This window comes from Coptis chinensis, chromosome 3, assembly GCF_015680905.1.
Source record: "Coptis chinensis isolate HL-2020 chromosome 3, ASM1568090v1, whole genome shotgun sequence".
NCBI classification, from domain to species: Eukaryota; Viridiplantae; Streptophyta; class Magnoliopsida; order Ranunculales; family Ranunculaceae; genus Coptis; species Coptis chinensis.
The window spans coordinates 78,485,773-78,509,866 of NC_141458.1; the positions used below are offsets into that span (position 1 = coordinate 78,485,773).

General features: G+C 36.1%; 2 protein-coding genes and 1 long non-coding RNA gene across 6 annotated transcripts; all 3 read right to left on the minus strand.

Moving 5' to 3' along the window:
- Window positions 1-281: 281 nt before the first annotated feature.
- Window positions 282-7,935, minus strand: LOC147510965 (uncharacterized). The gene is made up of 2 exons (XR_015219134.1): window positions 7,607-7,935; window positions 282-1,172 (listed from the first exon to the last, which is right to left on the minus strand). It is a non-coding gene; the product is annotated as an uncharacterized LOC147510965 (long non-coding RNA).
- LOC147510966 (uncharacterized) lies at window positions 2,948-6,461 on the minus strand. Its single transcript, XM_086602781.1, has one exon. The coding sequence runs from the start codon at window positions 6,310-6,312 to the stop codon at window positions 3,928-3,930; it is 2,385 nt and encodes a 794-aa protein (XP_086458907.1). The 5' UTR covers window positions 6,313-6,461; the 3' UTR covers window positions 2,948-3,927.
- Window positions 7,936-17,295: 9,360 nt separating the features above from the next.
- TOC90 (Avirulence induced gene (AIG1) family protein) lies at window positions 17,296-23,576 on the minus strand. Of its 4 annotated transcripts, none has more exons than XM_086602786.1 (5): window positions 23,347-23,576; window positions 22,701-22,886; window positions 19,343-21,814; window positions 17,965-18,207; window positions 17,296-17,657 (listed from the first exon to the last, which is right to left on the minus strand). In XM_086602786.1, the coding sequence occupies exons 2-3, from the start codon at window positions 22,843-22,845 to the stop codon at window positions 19,602-19,604; spliced, it is 2,358 nt and encodes a 785-aa protein (XP_086458912.1). In that variant the 5' UTR covers window positions 22,846-22,886; window positions 23,347-23,576; the 3' UTR covers window positions 17,296-17,657; window positions 17,965-18,207; window positions 19,343-19,601. The 4 variants fall into 4 exon arrangements, with proteins under 4 accessions (XP_086458912.1, XP_086458909.1, XP_086458908.1 ...); XM_086602783.1 differs by having other exon boundaries at window positions 17,898-18,207; XM_086602782.1 differs by lacking the exon at window positions 17,965-18,207.
- Between the last annotated feature and the right edge of the window lie 518 nt (window positions 23,577-24,094).

The window sequence follows — 24,094 nt, forward strand, 5'->3', positions numbered from 1 at the left end:
CTGGGGTTCAATGTTTCAGTTTAATACGAGAAACACTCGAATGAGAATTCGGTGTTTACCCGAAGATGTTATCGTGACAAAACAATTACATAAAAGCATCTTCCGAAATTCAGCACTAGAGATCGAACTTAAAAGATTAATTGTCTTTTAACGGCACAACTAATATCTAAATTTGATATTGACAATAGATATCAGGCTATGATTAATAGTTAATCAGTTCACACTACCTAGGATGCTTGACATACAAGGTGCAATAATATAACAACTATTGATCGAGAATGTAACGAAAGAAGATTGACAGTTAAATATTATTATAACCATAAAACCCCAATCTCAAAATAATTACATCAAAGGTTAGGGCTTCATCTTAGCCCTAGCTAAATAATTTAGCAAGTCATAATAATGGAACTGAAAGTAAAGAAAAGGTTAGAAGAACTCATGTCGACAGTGAAGTCTCCTTGGCCTCCCTTCGTCTCGTTCTCGGTTTCCGTGCGTCTCCAATCCTCCTCCACTTTTCTGTCTGTTCTTAATTCTGCTGTGTTGTCGAGAGCCCTCTCTTTGTTTTTTACTTGTATATATAGAGGTTATGGTTTTAGCAGTGTTTGATTTCGAATAAAATTCGAAATTGGTGGCGAGAGGTTCGGGGTTCGATCGAATAAGTCGGGATTTAAGGGATGGGTTTTTCTATTTGTGCGAATTGGAGATGGAGAATCGAAGGTGGTGATCAGGTGGTGCGGGGATAGAAATGGATGGTAGCATGCGTAGCTTGGTTAGCTTGGATGTTTGGTTGGTTTGATTTGGTCGCGGGATTACGAGAGAAATTTTGCTCCTGTTCGTGAGAAAGAAAGAGTGTATATTGATAAGGTGCTTTAAGGTGGACGGTGAATGGTATGGCCATTAGTTAGTTGTGTGGGCTTTGCTATTAGTTGGGTTTTGGTCACTTGGGTGCACTAAGCTCATGGGTCATTTACCCTTTTATTCCTTTGTTGGGCCCAAGATAACAAGGTCCAAACTAATAACCATAGCCGATCCATATCAAACAAAGGCAATGTATTCGCTAATACTTGCACCTATTGAACTAAAGAATCTAAGGCAACCAAATCCTGAACTCCCGTACTGACCATTCCGATTCCTGCCAATATCGAGACTATTAATCAAGTCCGCTTCAATTCCTACAAAATCACCAAAAACACACTAATTAAGTCAAACGAATAAATTAAATAGACTAATTGATATAAAATTGAGCGTAAATATATAACATTTATGCGCTTATCAAATACCCCCAAACTTACATTTTGCTAGTCCTCGAGCAAAACTAAATCTAAACTAATAACAAAAACAAAAATCCTAACTCACTTTCGTAGGGATCACGATTACACTTAGCATGTGTAACAAACCTTTTAAACCCCTAGGTTACCCCTAGTGGACGAGTTTAGTCTCATGAGGGTTTTCAGAAACGATACCCACAAACATTAACATAGCATAACCAATGGTGAAATAATTTTCTCAGAGATAAAATCTTTTTCGCCCACTACTAAACAAGTTCAAAAATCAGCAATTGTCACAGTTTACATCATCATCACCAAGACTCATCACTACTTCCAAAGATAGAAAAGATTGATTACTACTCCAAACCAAAGCGTGTGTGTGTTTAGCCAAACTAATACAAGCACATATTCAAGTAACATAATTCCTAACTTGCTATCCAAAGAAGATATCAACTTCAATCCTCACCATTCATACACTCACAAGAAAGTCTCTCTCTTAGATAAGTTTTCAATTTTACCTCTGTATGCAGGGAAATGAGTTAGATAATAGAACATCCCACATATTTAGCCAGAAAGACGGACTTATAAAATTTCAAAAACAAATTAGTCTCATGGAAAGAACATCAATCACATGTGAAGTGTCGGGTCCTTCACTTTAGCATCCTCTCACCTATTCTACACATCATATCATACTTTTGTGATAAGTCTGGATATTAAGACGGGGCTTAGGATAGGTTGACAAGAAAATGGTAAAAAGGATTAAAAAATTTCTGAGAATAAACTAAAGACTTTTCTTGCACTTGATCTTTTTGGAAAATTTCTTCACTTTGTAGACCACATTACTTTACTCACTACTTCTTCTCAATGATTTCTCTTTCTTTTTCTTTTTCTTTTTCTTTTCCTTTTCTATCTATATATATATATATATATATATATATATATATATATATATATATATATATATATATTTATATATTTTCTATTGAATTGAATCACTTTGAGCAAAAGGAATGATTTTCTTCATTTGATTTTGGTAAATTTTCCTTCCAAATCTTCTTTCTTCTAGCTTTCTCCTTAGTCCTTTAGAAATTCTCAGAAATATGGGTAAGGCCAATAATATGGGTTTACACTCTTTATCTGGAGTTAGGTTAAGTATAGTTGGTTTGAGAAGAAAAGGCTTAATATATAAGGCTCAAAAGGGTTAACATGAAAATCCTACTAGGTGGTATAGATAAAGGCTAATTGGCTTACTACTTGACTTATCAGTATGATATTCTGCTTCGAATAGACTACAAGACCTAATGGCTATCTCTCCAGTTGATGTCACTTCGTGATCGACCAAAATAAGAAAAAAAATGAGACCATACAACGAATTTAAACACAGAAGAATGATTGAGTCAACTTGGACTCAGAATTTACGTAAAAACTCTCCAAGAAATTCAAAGGCTAAAGTCTCACGGGTTAAGTCTCTATATTCCTCTTCTAGTTCACTAGGAGATTAAATTACTCTTCAATTTAACATGTATCAGGTGGCTAATAGTGCATATTCCACTTTGGCTTAGACTTTCATCAACAAAATCTATTTCTAGAGGTAGAAAATAGTCTAAAAGCAACAATGACTTCAAGAGTGACTCTTAACTTCATAGATTCCTTGAAAATCAGTGGCTTTAGAAATCAAATTTCTTTTAAATTTCTCATCATAGAAAATCACCATTAATCATACCATGTTGGACATATTTATTTTTCGCTAAACAAACATTTTGTTCCCACCCCCAAACTTCTTATAGACATTGTCCTCAATGTTAACATAGATGCGTAATTTAAAAGATAACAACATGGACAAGTAAAAGTATATAAGGAACGAGGTTACCAAGAGCTTCCAAAAACGAAAAATAATATCATTGAGTCACCTGTATAAATTAGTACCTCACAAAAGATATAACAATGATAATATAAAAGAGGAACCAAGTTACTACAATGACTAAAATGTGTCACATGTTTCATCCCATAGAGTTACACGTCTCCAAAAAGGAAGAGAAAAGGTGATAGAGTGGAATGCATGATACACGTGCACAAAAGACTCAACAAAAATAAAAACATGGGTTGTCTCCCATAAGCGCTACAGTTAACGTCTCTAGCAGATGAATGCTTCGCACACCCAATTCTTAGATTAGCATTTTGTCTACCAACTAGACACAAAATGAATGCCCTAAAATTGAAAAAATTTCGACAGAATCTCCTTTGTATTTTCGACATTTCATAAATATAAAACCTGTCATAACCTGAAAATCACAATAATATGTTTCTCATTGGTTAACCCAAATGGAGACTAGGGGCTAGAATGAAATATTTGGGAACAATGGGAAGCGACTCTTACCAAAGAAGAACAAAACCTAAAAACAACGAAAAACAAAACCTAAACTACGAAAGTAGAAACATACTCATCAGATATCACTCAGATTATGACCTAATAATAATCAAATATTCCAATCTCAAGCAAAAGATCATGTGAAGTTCAATTTAACTCTGTCACCCCCAAACTTGTGCAAAACAACACTTAAACATACCATGTAGCACCTAATAAGATATGCCAATGCAGTGCACTATAGGCTAACATAGGACAATGCACTTAACAAATAGTGAAAATGCCATGAGATCTTCACAAATCTGACAATACTTTCAAGTCATCTTTTCTCACCCAAACGGTACGTACATTAGTTGGAAAGTGTCTAGGGTCTGTTTGTTTAAATCTTACTTCTCTTTTCTTAGGATGAGTCATAGGTAGACTATAGGCAGATTCCAAAGAAGAGTTAGGAAGCGAATTAGATGTGACAAACTTACTAGGATGGTCATGAGGTGAAATACCTGATTGTGGAACTTGGTTCAAAGAGTTACCCTGGTTTACACTAGTATTAGATTTATACCAAAACTGAAATGCTCGTTTTCTAACCTGACAGTGATACTTAATATGCCCTTCACCACCACAATAATAACAAACAACAAGAGGCCTAGGACGTTCAATATGAGTAGTGGAAGGGGCAGTAGTTGAGACACGTTCTAAAGAAGATGGAGCTGACTTAGAACAAGTAATAAGACTATCGTGATCACTGGAACACTCCCCAACACTTGGGATTGTATCCAAAATTTCAACATCATTACACAGGTTTGGAAATGTCATATTCGAGTCGAAATTCTTCTTTAAAAGATCAAAATCAGTTTCAATATATTTTTGCCTTTCCTTGATCATGTCAAACTCACGTTCCAAAGATTTATTCATATCACTAAGAGTTTCATTCTCCGCTTTCAATTTATTAGCAACATGCATAAACTCATTAGCTTTGGAACTCAAAACAATGTTTTCACTCTCAAGAGATAGCATCCGGTCAGACAACTTCTCATTTTCCTCAAGTAATTGTTTATTTTTCTCTAACAACTCAAAATAATCCTTAGCAACTTTCTCATGAAAGTCATTCACTACAACAACACAGCTAGGGTCAAAACATGGAGTGGAAGTACTAGAGAGAGGGACGATGGAATTAGGACATGAAGAGTTAACTTCAAGAGTACTATCAAGAGAGAGTTTATCAGATAGAGTATGCACCACCACTTTTAGTACATCATCATCATCACTATCAGACAACCAAAAATCATCATCCAAAATCGAACTAGCGTCATTATTAGTGCTTAATTGTTTGCTAGCAGTCTCGACCATATTAACTTCATATATATTCTCTAACTCTCCAAGTTGTTTGCTCACATAAAAAACATTAAGCTCGACTGTCATATTACCAAAAGAAACTTTCATGACACCATTCCTACAATTTATAATGGCATTAGTTGTAGCCAGAAATGGTCTACCAAGAATCACAGGAATATTTCCTTTAGAATTTTGGACAGGTTGAGTATCAAGAACCACAAAGTCCACTGGAAAATAAAATTTATCTACTTGAATCAAAACATCTTCAATAACACCACGAAGGATTTTAACAGATCTATCAGCAAGTTGTAATGTTATTGGAGTGGACTTAAGCTCTCCCAATCCTAATTGCATATACACAGAATAAGGGAGTAAATTCACACTCGCTCCCAAATCAACTAAAGCTTGCTCTATCCTATGACTTCCTATAACACATGAAATGGTGGGACAACCTGGATCTTTAAACTTAGGTGGAGTTTTGTATTGAATGATTGAGTTTACTTGCTCTGTGAGGAATGCTCTCTTCTGCACATGCATCTTACGTTTCACAGTACACAAATCTTTTAAGAACTTGGCATAGGCAGGAACTTGCTTAATAGCCTCAAGAAATGGAATATTTATATGAACCTTTTTAAAAACATCCAAAATTTCATTAGATTGTATTCCTTTCGTTACTTGAACCAATCTTTGAGGAAAAGGAGCTTTTGGTATATAATGTGGCACAGGACTAGACTCTACAGGAATAGAAGGTTGCCTAGAAGCTTCACTAGCATGAGGACCACTAATATCACTCTCCTCACTTTCATGTTCTCCCAAATCAGACCTAACCTCTACCCTAGACATCTCAACTTTATTATCAACATGTTTACCACTCCTAAGCGTAGTAATCGACTTTACTTGCTCATGGTGGTGCCCTTGGCTCAAGTTAGAGCCTACCTCATGTTGACCATTTGGATTAGCTACTGGTTGACTAGGAAACTTACCCTTGTCCCTCTCATTCAAAATATTAGCAATTTGACCCATTTGAACTTCCAACTTGGCAATGGATTGTGAGTTCGAGAACAATTGTTGTTTGACATCTTTTTGAAATTGAAAATTGGTCTGTGTTAACTGATTAATGGCTTCCTCCATAGGTGAAAGTTTCGGTGGTTGGGGTACATACTGTTGTGCTGGGTTGGAGTTACTAACTGGATTTCCCTGGTGTATACCTTTAGACCAAGACAAGTTAGGGTTATTACACCACCCTTGGTTATAACTATTATTAGAAAAGGAGTTATTGCTTGGGTTCTGGTATGTGTTAAAGGCATTGACTTGTGCGATCCGCGCCCGGGCAATTATCAATAACATGATCAAGACTATCGCACAAAAGACAACTAGGAGTCTCAACGTTATTAACTTGAGCTTGAGATTTTGTCTCCTTTTCTAGCTCAAGAGCCTCAACTCTTCTAACTAAGGCAGCTATTTTAGCATTCGCGTCAAAATCCTTATCAACGTGAAACATAACATTCTTTGTAGTACTACTAGCCACATTCTTAGGCTCACGACTAGTTTCCCACTGCTGAACCTTTTCAAAGAACGTAGCGTCTTAAAAAGCGACCATGCATCATCCACAGTCTTATCACAAAAATCTCCCGTACTCATGGTCTCAACCATGGCCTTACAATTAAAATCAAGGCCCTCATAAAAAATTTGTACCAGTCTACCTTTCTCAAGGCCATGGTTAGGACACTGCAAGAGTATGTCTTTGAATCTCTCCATACACTTCCATAACGACTCACCCTCATTTTGGCAGAAAGATGAAATTACTTTTCTAAAAGCAGTTGCCTTATGATTAGGGAAAAAAAATTCTTTAAGAATACAATGCATAATTTTTCCTGTGTCATGATAGAATTAGATGGAAGAGTGTGAAACCAACTCTTCGCTTTCTCCTTCCAAGGAAAATGGGAATAACTTCAATTTTATAGCATCGTCACTAAAACTGTTGAAGCTTAACAGGTCCCCGAGATATCCTCAAATCCCCCTTACGTGAAGATCACGGATCTTCCTCATCCATTCCCTAAACTTAGGAAGTAGCCCAAGTAGATTGGGCTTTAACTCGAAATGATTAGCATTGGTCGGTGGAGGAACAATGCAAGATGGTCGAGTTGTCCTAGTGGGATAGATAAACTCCTTAATGGATCTAGGTACTTGGGCAACAACTTCGTTATTATTGCCTCCTTCCATTTTTATTTATTATTTATTATTTTTATTTTTATTTTTATTATTATTTTAAGACTCTATAGGACGACACCCTAACAAAAAGGAAACTAACTTAATACCTAAGACTATAATTAATGCAAACGATGCACACACACAAATAATATCAAACAATTTTATTTCAAACCAGATTGAATTTTCAATAATGTTTAATATATTTGCTCCTAAACCCAAATAACACGATTCCCAATTCTTGTGCAAAAGCACCGTCACTCGATCCACGTGTCAAAAGGGCTTTCCTAGTGAGCGGGCTAAACCTGTCCTAATGCAAGATGCCTAAGGCTGGTCAAAGGTGACTTAACCAATTCTAAATGCAAGAAACAATGAAAACAAACAAAACACACAAAACAAACAAAGTCCAAGCCCACAAAGGAAAGAGACGTACCTTCGGCGTGAGCCTTTGAGGGCTACTTGCGACGCCGGGTGACGACAAGCAACTTCCCAAAAATCCACAAGAAAATCACGACTATCAGCTTTGTAAGAAAAAAAATCTTTGCTTACTGCCTACGAAAATCAAAATTAGACATGAAAACTAAGAAATAATAAAACTACGACAAAATTTAAACTACGAATCACGATAAATAAAATTTTAAAACTCAATTATACCACTGCAATCCCCGGCAGCGGCGCCAAAAACTTGATAGAAAATTAGCCGGTCTAAATTAATAGACTAATCTAACCCTAATTAAACCGCAAGCGCACAGCTATCGTTGAAAATAGTTGCAGCAAACGGGTCGATCCCACAGGGACTGCTACTTAGAACAACTGAGTACTAACTGATTATTTATCCTAATGCGAACAATGGTGGTTTAGAGAAAGTTTGGAATTCACTATTACCTAAAACTATTTAATTTAACTAATTTCTATGAAAGCAATTAACTAAAGAATTTGGTTCAGATGATTGGAGAGGAACTAGGACTTCAGAATCCACTCTAGACTTTTCAATAAATATTTTAGGGCCGGGGTTCAATGTTTTGAGTTTAATACGAGAAACACTTTCGAATGAGAATTCGGTGTTTACCGAAGATGTTATCGTGACAAAACAATTACATAAAGGCATCTTCCGAAATTCAGCACTAGAGATTGAACTTAAAAGATTAATTGTCTTTTAATCCAAGCACAACTAATATCTAAATTTGATATTGACAATAGATATCGAGGCTATGATTAATAGTTAATCAGTTCACACTACCTAGGATGCTTGACATACAAGGTGCAAGAATATAACAACTATTGATTGAGAATGTAACGAAAAGAAGATTGAATGATTAAATATTATTATAACCATAAAACCCCAATCTCAAAATAATTACATCAAAGGTTAGGGCTTCATCTTAGCCCTAGCTAAATAATTTAGCAAGTCATAATAATGGAACTGAAAGTAAAGAAAAGGTTAGAAGAACTCATGTCGACAAAGTGAAGTCTCCTTGGCCTCCCTTCGTCTCGTTTCTCGGGTTTCGATGCGTAGGCCAATCCTCCTCCACTTTTCTTTTTTGTTCTTAATTCTCTTTGTGTTGTCGAGAGCCCTCTCTTTGTTTTTTACTTGTATATATAGAGGTTATGGTTTTAGCAGTGTTTGATTTTGAATAGAATTCGAAATCGGTGGCGAGAGTTTCGGGGTTCGATCGAATAAGTCGGGATTTAAGGGATGGGTTTTTCTATTTGTGCGAATTGGAGATGGAGAATCGAAGGTGGTGATCAGGTGGTGCGGGGATAGAAATGGATGGTAGCATGCGTAGCTTGGTTAGCTTGGATGTTTGGTTGGTTTGATTTGGTCGTGGGAATACGAGAGAAATTTTGCTCCGGTTCTCGAAAGAAAGAAAGATAGTGTGCTTTTAAGGTGGATAATGGTATGGCCTTTAAGTTGTGTGGGCTTTGCTATTGAATGGTATGGCCATTACCCTTTTATTCCTTTGTTGTGTGGATAACAAGGTCTATTAGTTGGGCATAGCCTTTTGGTAGTTGGGCTTTGGTGACTAAGCTCAAGCTCATGGGTCATTTACCCTTTTATTCCTTTGTTGGGCCCAAGATAACAAGGTCCAAAGTAATAACCATAGCCAATCCATATCAAACAAAGGCAATGTATTCACCAATACTTGCACCTGTTGAACTAAAGAATCTAAGGCAACCAAATCCTGAACTCTCGTACTGACCATTCCGATTCCTGCCAATATCGAGACTATTTATAACACCCCGTGTTTTAGTTCTCTTATTTTCATAATAATAATAATAATGAATAATATATAAAATAATATATGATAACTATCAGTTAAGGATAAGAGTCCTGTAACTAATAGATAAGGGTTGTCCTTGTTTTTCGGGGAGTTTTCTCACGTTGAGTTTTTGGGAAAAAAAAAACACAGCGAGGGTTTTAGAAAAAAAAATTGAAGTTTTACTGAAGGAAGTAAAGGAAGTTTTTCCTGGTAGCTGGTTGATAGTCGGAGCGCGCTAAAGGTGAGTAGCTATTTTGCTATTTCACCGGATGTATAGTTTTCATATATCAGTGTATACTATCTAATATTTCTGTTTTGTATACTGTTCATTAGATTGTTTTTATTCGACGTCGTGTTGTCGAGTTGTTAAAACTTTAGTGAAACTCGGATTTGATATAGAACTGTTGAAACTTTGTTAAAAAAATTAGTTAAACTGTCGAACTGGGATACTGTGTCTATATACTGTCGACATTGATATTGGTGTCAATACTCTTTGTTGAACTGCATTGTTTGGCGGTCGAAGCTCTCGTTCAAGCTTTGAACAGCGCTTAATGGCGTCGCCAGAAAAAAAACAAAAGGGAACGAAATCCTTTAATTTGTTTAAACTATGGTTTTATCTTGTGATGTTAAACCGTTGTATTGTGGTTTGATGTTGGGGACGTCGAGATGGAAATTTGGAGTGTCTTTGTTGGAGCTTGAGAGCGTTAATGGCCGAAACGCCATTGGTGAGTAGTGAGTTGTGTTTTGATTTTTTTGTTGGTTTGAGGTTGGGTAGTGATGTCGGATTAAATGTTAGACTTGGGTGGGAAATTTTGTAAGAGCTTGGAAAAGCCATTAATGGCGGTCCGAAATTGTAGATCTAGTTTGAGGAAGAGGTTGATTTAATGATATTAGAATTTGTGGTTTTGTTAAAGTTGTATGGGTTTGTAAGGGGTTCAAAACCGTGGGCTTGAAAGGGGGTGGTCGTGTGGAGGAGTGTGGTGATCGGTTTTGGGTGGTCGGAGGAAGAGTGGTGGAGAAGAAGAAGCGTGGTCGGTTTGGGCTTGGGCGGTTTAGATTGTTGGGCTTTGGGTTGGTTAGTTGGGCGAAATGTTTTAGTTTTGGTTGGGGCCTAACTTGTTTAGTTGGTTTGGTCCATTTTCTTTTAAGTCTTTGGGCGAACTTAGATTGTTTTGTTGGGCGGTTTGATTAAATTTTGGGCGAACTTCGGGTTTGTGTTTTGGGCGGTTTCTAATATTGCTTAGGGCCAGTCCATAGGACTTAATATAGATCCAATTGGGCAGGTGGAATAAATAAGTTGGTTTTAGACTTTTCGGGTTCTAAGGTTTTTGGGCTTGGTCCGTTAGACCATTACCTTCGTCGTGAGCCCATGAGCCATGCATTTTGACCTTAGCCATGAACCATGGCTATGACCCGAACATTGAACATGGAAACGACAGTTTGACTTCGACCATGATGGTTGACTTTGACTTTGACCAGGATTGACTTTGACTAGAGTTGACTGTTGACTAGGGTTGACTTTGACCAGTTGACCCAATTTGACCTTTTAACTCGGATTATGATTTGGGTTATTAAGATAGGTCTAGGGCTATTAGCATACTTGACTTTAGGCTAAGACCTCTATATATACGTATGTATGTGTATTAACTACTATGTGATTTTGCAGTATTTTATGATATGCAACGTTATGACACTAAGACATCCCTGAAATTAATAACGCGTAAATCGAAAATACAGGAATCAAGATACTCATTCGTTCTCTGAAATGATATATAAAATAAAGTTCAATAATGCGTAAATAAATTTACCGCACTCTTTTATAACTCTCCACGCCTAAAGTTTTGAAATCGAGTTTTATAACTGTTGATGTCATATGTTAGGTGGGCATTTATTGAATGTGCCATAAATGGCCCGTTAGCGTTATATAGGGGTATTCATTGAATGTGTCATGAATGACCAGATTGTTTGGACTGCCCTAGAGAGGAACTAAGGTATTCGCCTTGCGGGTTAGTGGTATTAATTTGATTATGTGAGTGTTTGGGTTTTCTTTTGAATGCCTAATATAATATTTACAAAGGTTATATAGAAGTTCTAACTTTCTTTTGCAGGAGGGTAGGACTTAATAACATTTTGTGTAGGGACGCGGTCCTACCCTTATATAGCAGTGGATATCGGTAAGTTTTAATTAAATGATTTAGATATTAAAACGAGTTATTTGAATGAGTTAATATAATGGAAGTCTTGTTTGGGAAGAAATTATGCCGGTTAAAATGACGGAACTACCTGTCTTCCAAGCTGTGAATGATTAAGTTATGGGATAATATAAAGTGATTGTTTGAATAATTAAAGTATGATAATATTTATATGTGGTTAGTCTACTTATACCAGCAAATTCAATTTTGCTGACCCATGTTTGCTTTGTTTTGGCAACGTGGGTGTGTTCCCAGGTGGAAGGCAGTGGAACCGCGGCGTGTGATTTGGATTCTCGCCTGGAGCAGTATGTGAGTTTAGTTTATTAGGTCTGATCTTTTGGAATGATGTAATAGCGTAGGTTACATTTTTATATGACATGAGAATACGATGTTGGAAATTGTTATTCTTAAAGTTTGTTTATGTTTGTATTGGGATGGAAGAAAGTTTTTAATAAAGTGATAGTTGAGAAATTTGGAGATTTTTGTTGTTAAGTTGATCCGGTTGTGATGTGGGTTTTAGGTTTTGACATGTGTTGTATCCACCCCGTCATAGCCTGGGTTTTTAGACAATTGAACATAGTGATGTTTGAGATATTTATATTTCAAATATTCATTATTTTTAATTGTTTAGAAAATCGGGCTGTGACACTATTAATCAAGTCCGCTTCAATTCCTACAAAATCACCGAAAACACACTAATTAAGTCAAATGAATAAATTAAATAGACTAACTGATATAAAATTGAGCGTAAATATATAACATTTATGCGCTTATCCAACATTTATGTGCTTTCTCTTCTAAGCATACTATGTCACATGTTCCATGGTACTAATACTTTAACTGTATTATCTTTTGTAGACAACTTCATAGTATTTCTAATTAAGTAACAATATTATTATATCATAGTATTACAATTTGTAAACATGCGAAGATGTGTCGTATTTACTATTAAAAACATCTATGTTTTCTCCACGAAGGAATGAGTATGTTTAAGCACTCGATCACATGCATGGTTTGATTGTCATAGTGCGCGAATATGACTAAGATAAAAAATATTTGATTGATATAATTTTTTTTTCCCGTTAACGATTGATATAATTCTATGAAAAGCAACATTAACGACATCCGTGCCTAGGCAATACCTAGTATTATAATACTAGTTTGTAGGCCTGTGCATATCTTTTGAAAACATTTAGATTTTTTTTAGAAAATTGGGACTACCATTTTAATCTCTAACCAATTTTAATTTTCTAACAAATTATTTTAAATGAAATTTTAATTAAGTTTTAAAAACCCATTTTTTCAATTGGGAGAAAAATCCTATTTTAATAGGAGAATAATTATCGTTTTAATTAGATATGTTAGATTTTCCCTTTTCAATAGAGGAGGAATTCCCATTTTAATAGGAGAATGATTCCCGCTTTAATTAGACGTGCTAGAATTTGTTTTAATAGGAGAAGAATTCTCGTTATAATAGGTGAGGAATTCTCATTTTTCAAATAGGAGAAAAATTCCCGTTTTAATAGGAGATGACGTGGAATTTTAATAGAGCTCGAAAAATACCCTTGTGGGAGCTTTAATATTAAGATACTAGCTTGTAGGCCTGTGCATACGTATCGGCTATTTTGAAAAAATTTAGATTTTTTTTAGAAAATTGGGACTGCTGTTTTAGTCGCTAACCCATTTTAATTTTATAACAAATTGTTTTAAATTAAGTTTTAAAAACCCGTTTTTTCAATTGGGAGAGAGATTATGTTTTAATAGGAAAATGATTCCCAGATTTTCCCTTAATTTTCAATAGGGGAGGAATTCCTATTTTAATAGGAGAAGGATTCCCGTTTTAATTAGAAGTGTTATAATTTGTTTTAATAGGAGAAGAATTTCCATTATAATAGGAGAATAATTCCCGTTGTTAAAAAAAGATTTTTGTTTTTCAAATAGGAGAGAATTTTTTGTTTTAATAGGAGATGATATGAAATTTTAATAGAGCTCGAAAAATACCCCCTGTGGGAGCTTTAATATTAAGACTAGTTTGTAAGCCCGTGCATACGCACCGGCTCTTTTGAAAACATTTATATTTTTTTAGAAAATTGGGACAACCTTTTTTCTTCGTTAACCCGTTTTAATTTTCTAATAAATTGTTTTAAATGAAGTTGTAATTAAATTTTAAAACCCAGTTTTTCAATTGGGAGAGAGATCCTGTTTTAATAGGAGAATAATTCCCGTTTTAATTAGATATGCTAGATTTTCTCTTTTCAATAGGAGAGGAATTCCCATTTTAATAGGAGAATGATTCCCGCTTTAATTAGAAGTGCTAAAATTTGTTTTAATAGGAGAAGAATTCCCGTTACAATAGGAGAATAATTCCTGTTGTAAAAAAGAATTTCCGTTTTTCAAATAGGAAAGAAATTCTTATTTTAATAGGAGATGACGTGAAATTTTAATAGAGCTAAAAAAATATCCCTTGTGGGAGCTTTAATATTAAGACTAGTTTGTAGGCCCGTGCATACGCACCGGCTCTTTTGAAAACATTAAAATTTTTTTTCTAACCCGTTGACTACCGTTTTAGTCGCTAACCCGTTTTAATTTTTTAACAGATTGTTTTAAATGAAGTTTTAATTAAGTTTTAAAAACCCGTTTTTTCAATTGGAAAAGAGATTTTGTTTTAATAGGAGAAGGATTTCCGCTTTAATTAGAAGTGTTAGAATTTGTTTTAATAGGATAAGAATTCTCGTGATAATAGAAGAGGAATTTCTATTTTTCAAATAGGAGAGAAATTCCCGTTTTAATAGGAGATGATGTGGAATTTTAATAGAGCTCGAAAATACCCCTTGTGACTTTTTTAAAAAGTTGTTCAACAATAATAACTATACATATATAAATTTTCTAACAAATCGTGATTCATGTTTTCGTCGTTAACTTGTTTTAATTTCTTAACAAATTATTTTAATAAAGTCTTAAAAACCCGTTTTAATTTCTTAACAAATTATTTTAATTAAATTAAAAAAAACCCGTTTTTTAATTGAGGGAGGGATCCTGTTTTAATTTAGAAGTGTGATTCCCATTTTTAATAGGAGAAAGATTCTCGTTTTAATTAGAAGTGTTAGATTTTTTTTTTTTTTTTATTTTTTTTTTTTTTTTTTTTTTTTTTTTTTTTTTTTTCCAATAGGAGAGGAATTTTCATTATAATAGGAGAAGGATTCCCGTTTTAATTAAAAGTGTTAGATTTATTTTTTTTTTTCAATAGGAGAAAAATTCTCGTTTTAATAGAAGTTGATGCTGTGGAATTTTAAGAGAGCTAGAAAAATACCCCTTGTGGGAAATTTAATATTAAGACTAGCTTGTAAGTCCGTGCATACGCACCGACTCTTTTGAAAACATTTATATTTTTTTTAGAAAATTGGGACTACCGTTTTAGTTGCTAAACCGTTTTAATTTTCTAACAAATTATTTTAAATAAAGTTTTAATTAAATTTTAAAAACCTGTTTTTTCAATTGGGAGAGAGATCATATTTTAATAGGATAATAATTCCCATTTTAATTAGATATGCTAGATTTTCCCTTTTCAATAGGGAAGGAATTCCCATTTTAATAGAAGAATGATCGCCGCTTTAATTAGAAGTGATTGAATTTGTTTTAATAGAAAATGAATTCCCGTTATAATAGGAGAGGAATTCTTGTTAAAAAAAATGACGTGGAATTTTAATAGAGCTCGAAAAATACCCTTGTGGGAGTTTTAATATTAAGACTAGCTTGTAGGCCCGTGCATATGCACCGACTCTTTTGACTACCATTTTAGTCGCTAACCCGTTTTAATTTTCTAACAAATTGTTTTAAATGAAGTTTTAAAAACCAGTTTTTTCAATTGGGAGAGAGATCCTGTTTTAATAGAAGAATAATTATCGTTTTAATAAGATATGCTAGATTTTCCCTTTTCATTAAGGGAGGAATTCACATTTTAATAGGAGAATGATTTTCGCTTTAATTAGAAGTGTTAGAATTTGTTTTAATAAGGGAGGAATTCCTGTTATAATAGGATTCCCGTTTTTCAAATAAGAGAGAAATTCCGGTTTTAATATGAGATGATGTAGAATTTTAATAGAGCTCGAAAAATACCCATTAAGATATAGATAGATATAGATATAGATGTATATTTATTAGAAAAAAAAAACCCCGCCTAGGCGCTATGCACTCACCCACCCACCTCCCAACTAACTACTGCGTAGCGTCTTTTAGAACACTGTGGTCTGAGGGGGCTTCTTGTTTCTTGCATGAGATACATAACATACTACAAAGGTCAAAGGGTATCACGCATTCATGCCAAACCGAAGCACTAGATACCTATAGAGCTAACAGAGGTGTCGCGCTTAATAGCATTGTTGTCAATCTTCTTGTATTACGAGAACAGTAGCAAAATCCTCATCAACCAGCTTCTTGTCACTGCGATTAACAGTATTGTCACTATGTAACGATGAGTCGAATTCTTAGTATAGCGTTATTTGAATCAGACTGTTGCATGATCGAATCATCACTTGTCACCTTTTAATTGAGTTGTACACCCGTCTTGATACGATAATTTCTTTTCTCCCATCATTCGTACTCATCAAAGAGTGCAAATCAATCTAAACCGATAGCCAGTCTCTTCGTTCTTCTTTAAGTTTATGAAAAGTCTAGCTTTTATCATTTTTAAATTGCTCCCCGAAACGGCAACATATGCCGCAAAGCAAAACGTGTAGAGTTCTCCGTGTTTTATTGTTAACAACTTGAGAAGAAAAGCATTATGTTTCCGTTCGCATACAGTAGCTGTAACTCAAAACTGAAGTCTATGAAAGACATTGAGCGAAAATGGAGGGTAACTTTTGGACAACAAACTAGTAAAAAACGAAACAAAAAAAAAGTCTATGTGGGTATCAGATCCGTTGCAATAATTGGCTGTTGGTTGCAATTGGATAATTCTTTCCAATTTAAGTGTACTGCAAATTATTATTTCCAGGAGAGAGTAACAAACAATGTTAAGAAATACTAAGTTACGAACTGAGAATTGGGTGAGAGAAAGTGGCTGCAATTTTTAGGAGTTACCTAGGTAGGCCGTAGGCAGTGTAATCAGAAAAGAAAATAAAACCAATGTAGTTCTGGATCTCCATTTGTAGATAATCATAACTCCTCCATGTTCACACAGTCGTTAACAATCGGTATATTACAATTAGATGTTACATTGATAACAATAATTTCTAATGTGTCCCAACAACAACACTAATAAGGGCACTAACGATCATGAGTTTGCTAATTTATGGAAATGTTTGATACAGTTGTGAGATCGTTGTCACAAAAACCTAGTGCTTTCAACCACAAGTGTTATTTTGTGTCAAATTTAAATATAGCGCACGATTCCTTCCCATTGTATATTACACCATCTCTATGCCTCCTCATCTAGTTGAGATCTTATATGCCCCAACTTCTCAGTAACAATGGCGAACAGTAGCTAGGCTTCTGCTAGCCGAACAGTTGAGGACTAAAGTCTTTTCACGCCAAAAATAGATCTTCACCAGTTATTTTCCACACCATCTTTGCTATTACAAAACATCTCAGCCAGATAGTCATTGTAATGGGGGAGTCCACACTCGCAGCAAAAACAAATACAACATGCTTATATAGTTACATGACTAAAGTATCTGCAACTTGCCGATGCAAGATATATTGCGGTTGGAGTCTAAATGCTCTAAAATTCACTGTCACAATGATTCATGAGTAAATTAATCACAATTTTATTGACCATTTTTCTTCTGGAGGGGGGAGGGAGGGAGAGAGAGATAGTTTTATTGTCGAGGAAACTTCATACATTAAAGTGAATAACTTGGAAAGAAAAAAGAAAAAAATTTAAGAAAAGAGTAGATCTTCACCAGTGACTACATTGATGATCTTCATACGCCATCTGCACTAGCTGGATATGTTGCAACTATAATCATTTCTGCTGTTGCAAGGGAATCTGTCATGTAATACGATTGATGCCCACAACATTACATCCCATTACCTGTCAGATTAAATTAAGTCAATTGTGTTGGTAAAATAATACTCTGACGTTGGATAGCATTGACGACAAGAATAACAAATGAGTACACAAAACATTTGATGCCGCATAAGCAGAAATATCATCTGATAGAAGACCGCACAACCAAACAGCTACATGGACTGATGATATTCAAAAACAAATTGGTTTTTTGTCGATTAACTCTTACGTTTATTGATATAATTATAAACAGATAACATCAACCTCTTAAGACATTCACAAGCTGCTAATGTCAAAATGTTATAGCCCCGCTACACAAAAACAGCCCCACCTAGATGGTAAAAAAGATGACATACACCACCATGAGCTACCACCTTCTGATCAAATATCTCATTATCAGTTTCCAATCCTCCTCTTGAGAATTATAAGCCTCAACTTTCCTCGACGATATCATTGAAAATTTTCTGTAATCTTGTGAACCCACTCCCCTACTGTCTATATCTTCTCTCCTGGCCTCGATATCATCAATCCAGGGTTGGATTTTAACCCAGTTGTTAGCAACCTTTACGCAAGCCTGATGATAAGAATAGCCAGTAGTGTTTGAGATAGAAGACTAAGAAGTTTATCCATTGATGAACAGATTTTATAATAAGCAATCCAACCTAAACATCTGTGGCAAAAAAGCGAACAACTCAAGGAACAATAGGACGCAAGAAGAATTGAACCATTCAAATGCTGACACAATGTAGCTTTTACAATTTCAACATTATCAAGACGCAACCACATTAAAAAGGTTCTCTCCCTAATCAATCACTTGATATATCATTTTACAGAACCTTTTTCCTAATAGTTCAGGGATAAGTGGATAACATACAGACTTGGGAGAAAAATGCACGGCGTACCTAGAGAAAGGGGTCTACCGTTAAAGTAGCTAGTCATCCTAATCTAATAATTTGCTATTTGTTTACTGCTTTATTTTGATGGTTCATATACATCAGCGAGTGGTACAACACACTATTCATCGAAAGAAGGGGATAGCATGTAGAGGTTCAGATTGTTGGACTTAGGATATCTAAAAAAGTTGACTTGTTGTACTTGGGCCACGGCACACCTAGTTTGAAACTACGAATTCGATGAATTTTGAATGTATGAACTGTTGCATTAGTGAAGAGTGAACTGATCCACAAACGTGTATACTATTGTGCAGGGCTTTAAATGTCCCGTGTGGTACTACGCTAAACATCTCAAAACACCACCTCACGTGTGGCGTTACTTGAGCTAACATTATTGGATGACGTGTGGCAAACAGTACCTTTGAGACAAATGCATAGCCTGCTCTAATACCCATTGGCTGATTGGAGCAGCCCTAGGAATGTATGTAGTATTATGCAAGGTTTTAAATGCCCCATGTGGGACTATACTGAACCTCTCAACAACAAAAATATGAGAATAAGTTGTCTAGAACCTCTAAATGAGATATCAGTAAATAAGGACACCCGATTGAAGAGTGGATCGGCCCCAGGAATGTATGTAGTATTATGCAAGGTTTTAAATGCCCCATGTGGGACTATACTGAACATCTCAACAAAAAATATGAGAATAAGTTACATACTCTGAATGAGAAATCAGTAAATAAGGATGGTCATCCCACATTTTCAATTATCAATTATTAGCTTAACGTATTAAACATACTAGGTCATAACTTGTACCTCAATTAGATGGCTGTCTCGTGATATCAAGGCCAGTGGTGCTCGCAGTCTATTATCCCAAAGTTAACTATTGAAGACAAAAACATTGCACTTTCTCTGTCGCTCAAGGAGGACCAGCTCTTACAAGCCATTAGTTCGTAACTACTGTATATGTTTGCTCATTAACGAATACAAGGGCCATTATCACTGCTCATCTGAATGAGGAAGTCTCGTCTTAGAATCGGACACCTAAAGTATATTCTTTCCCACTTTCGCTCCTTCAGCTGATACTTGTATCTTCGATTACCCTTCTACGAAAGAGAGTTCTAATGATGGAGACCACGGCAATCAATCCAATCTCTACATGTTCAGAGCTACTCGTCTTAATACAAATCTGCCCCATTCTTCGACTATTCAAATTTGCATTGACAGACATTTTTGAACCACGACCAATGCGAAAATCAGATAAAATATTACCACCAAACACAACCTCTTTATCCAAAGAGAGAAGTGTCATGGTAAGGCTAATCTTATCATTCCTTACTGGGTGGTCCCTCCCTCTTAAAGTTGTTTCAAAGCTCCCACCATATGCCACTTGACCAAGACCTCCCATGCGACCAGCATTTAGGACAAGCTTCATCCTCTTCCCAACTGTAATTGTGTCTTCAATCTTAGCACCGGTGAAAAACTTATTTCCAAATGAAGTCACAGAAATACCACATCCAGTTGTGTTGTGCTTCATGTTCCTCAGCCTTGTCTCCCCGTGAGCTGTGCAAACAAGATCCCGACCAGAGGTTTGAACATCAAAGCCTGCACTCAGACTGGAACCTTTCAGATCTTCGTAAATAGCATTGCATTCTGTTTGAATACTAAAGTCCTGCTTCTCCTTGCTCAGCTGTCCTAGAACAGAGGCATGGAGGTTTCTTTTCACTTCTACAACTGTTTCCAAATTAATCCCATCAAAACCAACATCGTGATCCCAGCCTTGAGGATCTAGAACAGGTCTAGCAAGCCACTGGTCACTAGTGACAAGGCAACGGTATCTATGTACAGGCCAACCTGAATCAAAACTTGGTGGGATCACAATATCTGGCAGTTGAACAGCTTCGGGACTCACCTCATGGTTGTCGTAATTGTCATCATTTACTGAGTTTTCATCCTTTGAAAGCATGTCATTTCTCTTTTTCTGAGTAGCAGCTTTTAACTGCTTCTTTAGATAGAGGGTCTCCCGATAATCAAGTTCATCGAGATAATCATTCTTCTGAGTTTGAGTTAACTTCTCAAATTGGACTTTACTCAAAATACGTATAGGAGGTAACTGATCATACTCATCTTCATCCTCTGTGTCCGAATAATCCATCTCATCTTCCTGTTTTTCTGTTGAACGTGGTCGCAGAAGTGCCGAGAGGAGATGGGGAAGAGAAGGCAACCGGCTACTACCAGAGGGTCCCATTTGAAACCCATCCCGAAATTTCAGAAGGGTATTAGCATCCCCTAAGACTTTCATACATATGCATACAAGCAAGAACTGAGATCTCCAAGCTTGTCCATTGGGGAGAACTTTTTCCCCAGATACGTTCTGTTTACACTGAGGATGATTTTCCACCATAATAACAGGAACTTCAATCTTTGAATCAGATACCGCCTGGTGTATATAGTGTTGTATCAGATTTGTGCACTGGGAAACAAAAGACTCATAGCTGACAGGATACCCGTTGGGGCCTTCAGGTAAAGCTCCAGACGAATGGGTCATAACAAGGACAGTGTTAAACCAGATAGCAGATCCAAAAGTATCAGTTATAAGTTTCAGGATGGGAAAATCACTGTAGCCCATGTTGATGAAATCAAGGCGTTCGACGTACAAAACAATGTCTGGTGAGGCTTTTCGAATAAACCTCTTCACAGAATGCAAGATCTTCTGGTTCTTACGTGCATTTCTAGTAGAAGAGGGCAAGAGACCTGGGGTGTCAATAAACGTTACTCTAATACCTTTTGTCGTCCCCACAACCTCTCGGATGTTATTGGTAGCAGGTTGAAATGCATCTGTCACGACCTTTAATTGATCAAAAATAGAATTTATTGTTGCACTCTTTCCGACCCCAGTTTTCCCTAGAACAAGTATCCTTAACGAAAAGTTTAAATCAGAACGTCCATCAGCCTCTAGCTCTGCAGCTAATGCTTTAGCTCTATCATCCCTAAGACTAGTTCTGTCCCCCACTCGTATCAGGGTTGCTAGGTGCAACCGATATAGGACCTGTGCCACTATGAGATTTTCTTGTGACTGCCCAAGTCGGTGGACAAGACGCATGAAACTAATTTGCAGAGCCTCAATCTTCGCTAATGGATCCATCCTTCTGTCATCAGCATTACGAGACAAATTAAAGTCATCAACTGGAGCAAGCTGAGATAGCCGTTCTTCCTCATTGCGAATGGAAGTCTGAGGCGATATATCATCAGATACAGGTTGCTCTGACAAGCCCTCAATAGTCGAACCTGAAATAGCAAATGGAATAAGGAGAAATCAGAAATATATCAAAATGCATCAGTAGTGGATGAGTTCTTTGCATAAGGTGAGCTCCAAGTGCAATACAAACAAGCCTTCAATCACCTCAGCAATACACTTCCGAGCAATTGAGGACATACTTACAGGCTTACAGCCATAGCAATGTTAAAAGAAGAAGACCGTATCGGGGTATAGAGCATACGAGGAACATATGTCAGCTTTTGAAGAGAGATGTAATAGTTTCGAATTTCCTATTAATTGGTACCTCAAAAAGCTTATAGAAAATACCCTAACCCTAATATTTGACGACTTCACCCAGTTCATCTTTCAGCCCAGTGTACAACTGTTGTTGTGTGGTTTACCCAAAAGAAGTGCAAGGACGGCATTTGGGGTGTAGGTCCACTTTTGAGTAGGGGGTATCAATTGGGTGTATATTTGCGATGCTAGCTGTCCCGCCCTATATGTATCTATATAATTATAACTTACAAAGAATTATTAGGTTATGATTTGGAGCTGCATTCAGAAGTCAGAACAATGTTCTCTCAGTCCAGGATCGAAATGAAGAATCTAGTATTGCAAAGCTGGACACCGTGGTTGTGCCCAAGGAAAAAATGAATTCACATACAAATGAAAATCAAACACAAATGAAAAAATAAACATATATAACACAGACGAGTAGAACTCTGAAATAAAACCAGGTAATTACTCTTCCTGCATCACCAGCAAGGCATAAAATATTGACGAGAATGCAGGAGGAATGTGAACTAGGAAGTGAACTCAGAGTAATTCTTATAATCGAAGACGATAAAGTAATTCAATCATAGCAAAGCTGAAATAAACAATAAAACAAACTAATCAAAGGAGAATTAGTTGCACCTTGACCATCATTATCTTCAGTCGAGGGCTCCTCGGACACAAAGGTACCATTGCCTAACACCGGCCTCGATGAGAGCAATGACTTGGATGCTGACTGGGATGATATCCAATCCCTAATAGCTTTCATCCTATGAGTGAAGAGCATAGATGAATTCCCGGGTTTGGTGATCTCTGCTTTTTTATGCCCTAATCATCCAACGGAAAGAAAGCCAAATGAATTAAAAGATCTCGAACACCCAAACTGCTTATCAAAAACTAAATCAGTCAAAATAGAATGGCATATACATGATATAACAACATCATCTATGAAGTAAATCTCCAGTAAGGCAGTAACAACATTAAAAGTTTCTCACATAATAGTATCACGTTCTGCAAATTTAAGCAAGAGAGGACTTGCCATGACAAGTTTTCCCCTCTTGCCTTTGTCTCCTGCCCACTATCTTCTCCGAATATATTTCCTTCTTCTCTTCTTTCCAACCAATTATAATTAAGTAGTATGACACTCGTTGTCCATTCACGACGTGTTTAATATAGATTGGGTCATTGGGAAATTTAACGATAAAAAAGTATATTTTAATATTATAATTACTAGCGAAAAAAAAAGTGTAAATTCAAGATTCAACATAATAGGAGTACAATTTCTGACCTTGTTTTAAGATGTCGACCAAGTGGTGTGTTGAGGGTGAGACAGTGCGAAGTGTGGCAGGTCAGGTCTATTAACGTGAGACAAAAATGAGGAAGATAATGGGATGAGGAGGAGGATGCGAGGCTACGAATCAAATTACCAAAACTGTTGACTCAAGAAAAAGTCAACTCAATTTTAACCCATGGGCTTGATGAGCTCGTCCCACGTCAGAGTTTAGAGTTAATGGTGAAAGCCGATTTTTTTTTAACAAACTAAATACCAAATCACTTAATTAAACACCAAATAACTATTCAATCGAGCCAACTGTCGTCACATCGTTATCCAATAAGAGCTCAACGGTTTTCGATACCCAAAAAACAAATGTATCAAACACAAACGGGATGAAAATTTGTTTCTTAGTTTGTTACACCCGTTCCTTCATGTTTTTCCACCTTTGCTGAATTGGAAGTTGCATTTTTAGTAGCTTGTTCTATTAGGGCATCTCCAATGGGGGGGGGGTGTAAACCGTATAGAGTGGAAATTTTACACCCCAAATATAAAAAAACTCTCTCCAATGGAGGTGCTATACCGTAGGTAATAGTGTATTAGCTAATAGAGAGGGTGGGAAATTCCCCTACCATTTATTAGTTAATAAAAGCGAGGCGACACTTTCGAACCGACGCCCGAGTGAAATAATTTTTCGGACGTCACTTGGAGTAACGTCTCTTTCTAATTCTAAAGTAATTTTTTTTTTAACTTTCGGACGTCA

Bases quoted from the DNA above. Each gene is read 5' to 3' on its own strand.
- LOC147510966 (XM_086602781.1), bottom strand. From the start codon at position 6,312: ATGTTATTGATAATTGCCCGGGCGCGGATCGCACAAGTCAATGCCTTT.
- TOC90 (XM_086602782.1), bottom strand. From the start codon at position 22,845: ATGCTCTTCACTCATAGGATGAAAGCTATTAGGGATTGGATATCATCC. The intron at 21,815-22,700 runs GTGCAACTAATT...TTGCTATTTCAG, and splicing joins TGAAGATAATGATGGTCAAG to GTTCGACTATTGAGGGCTTG.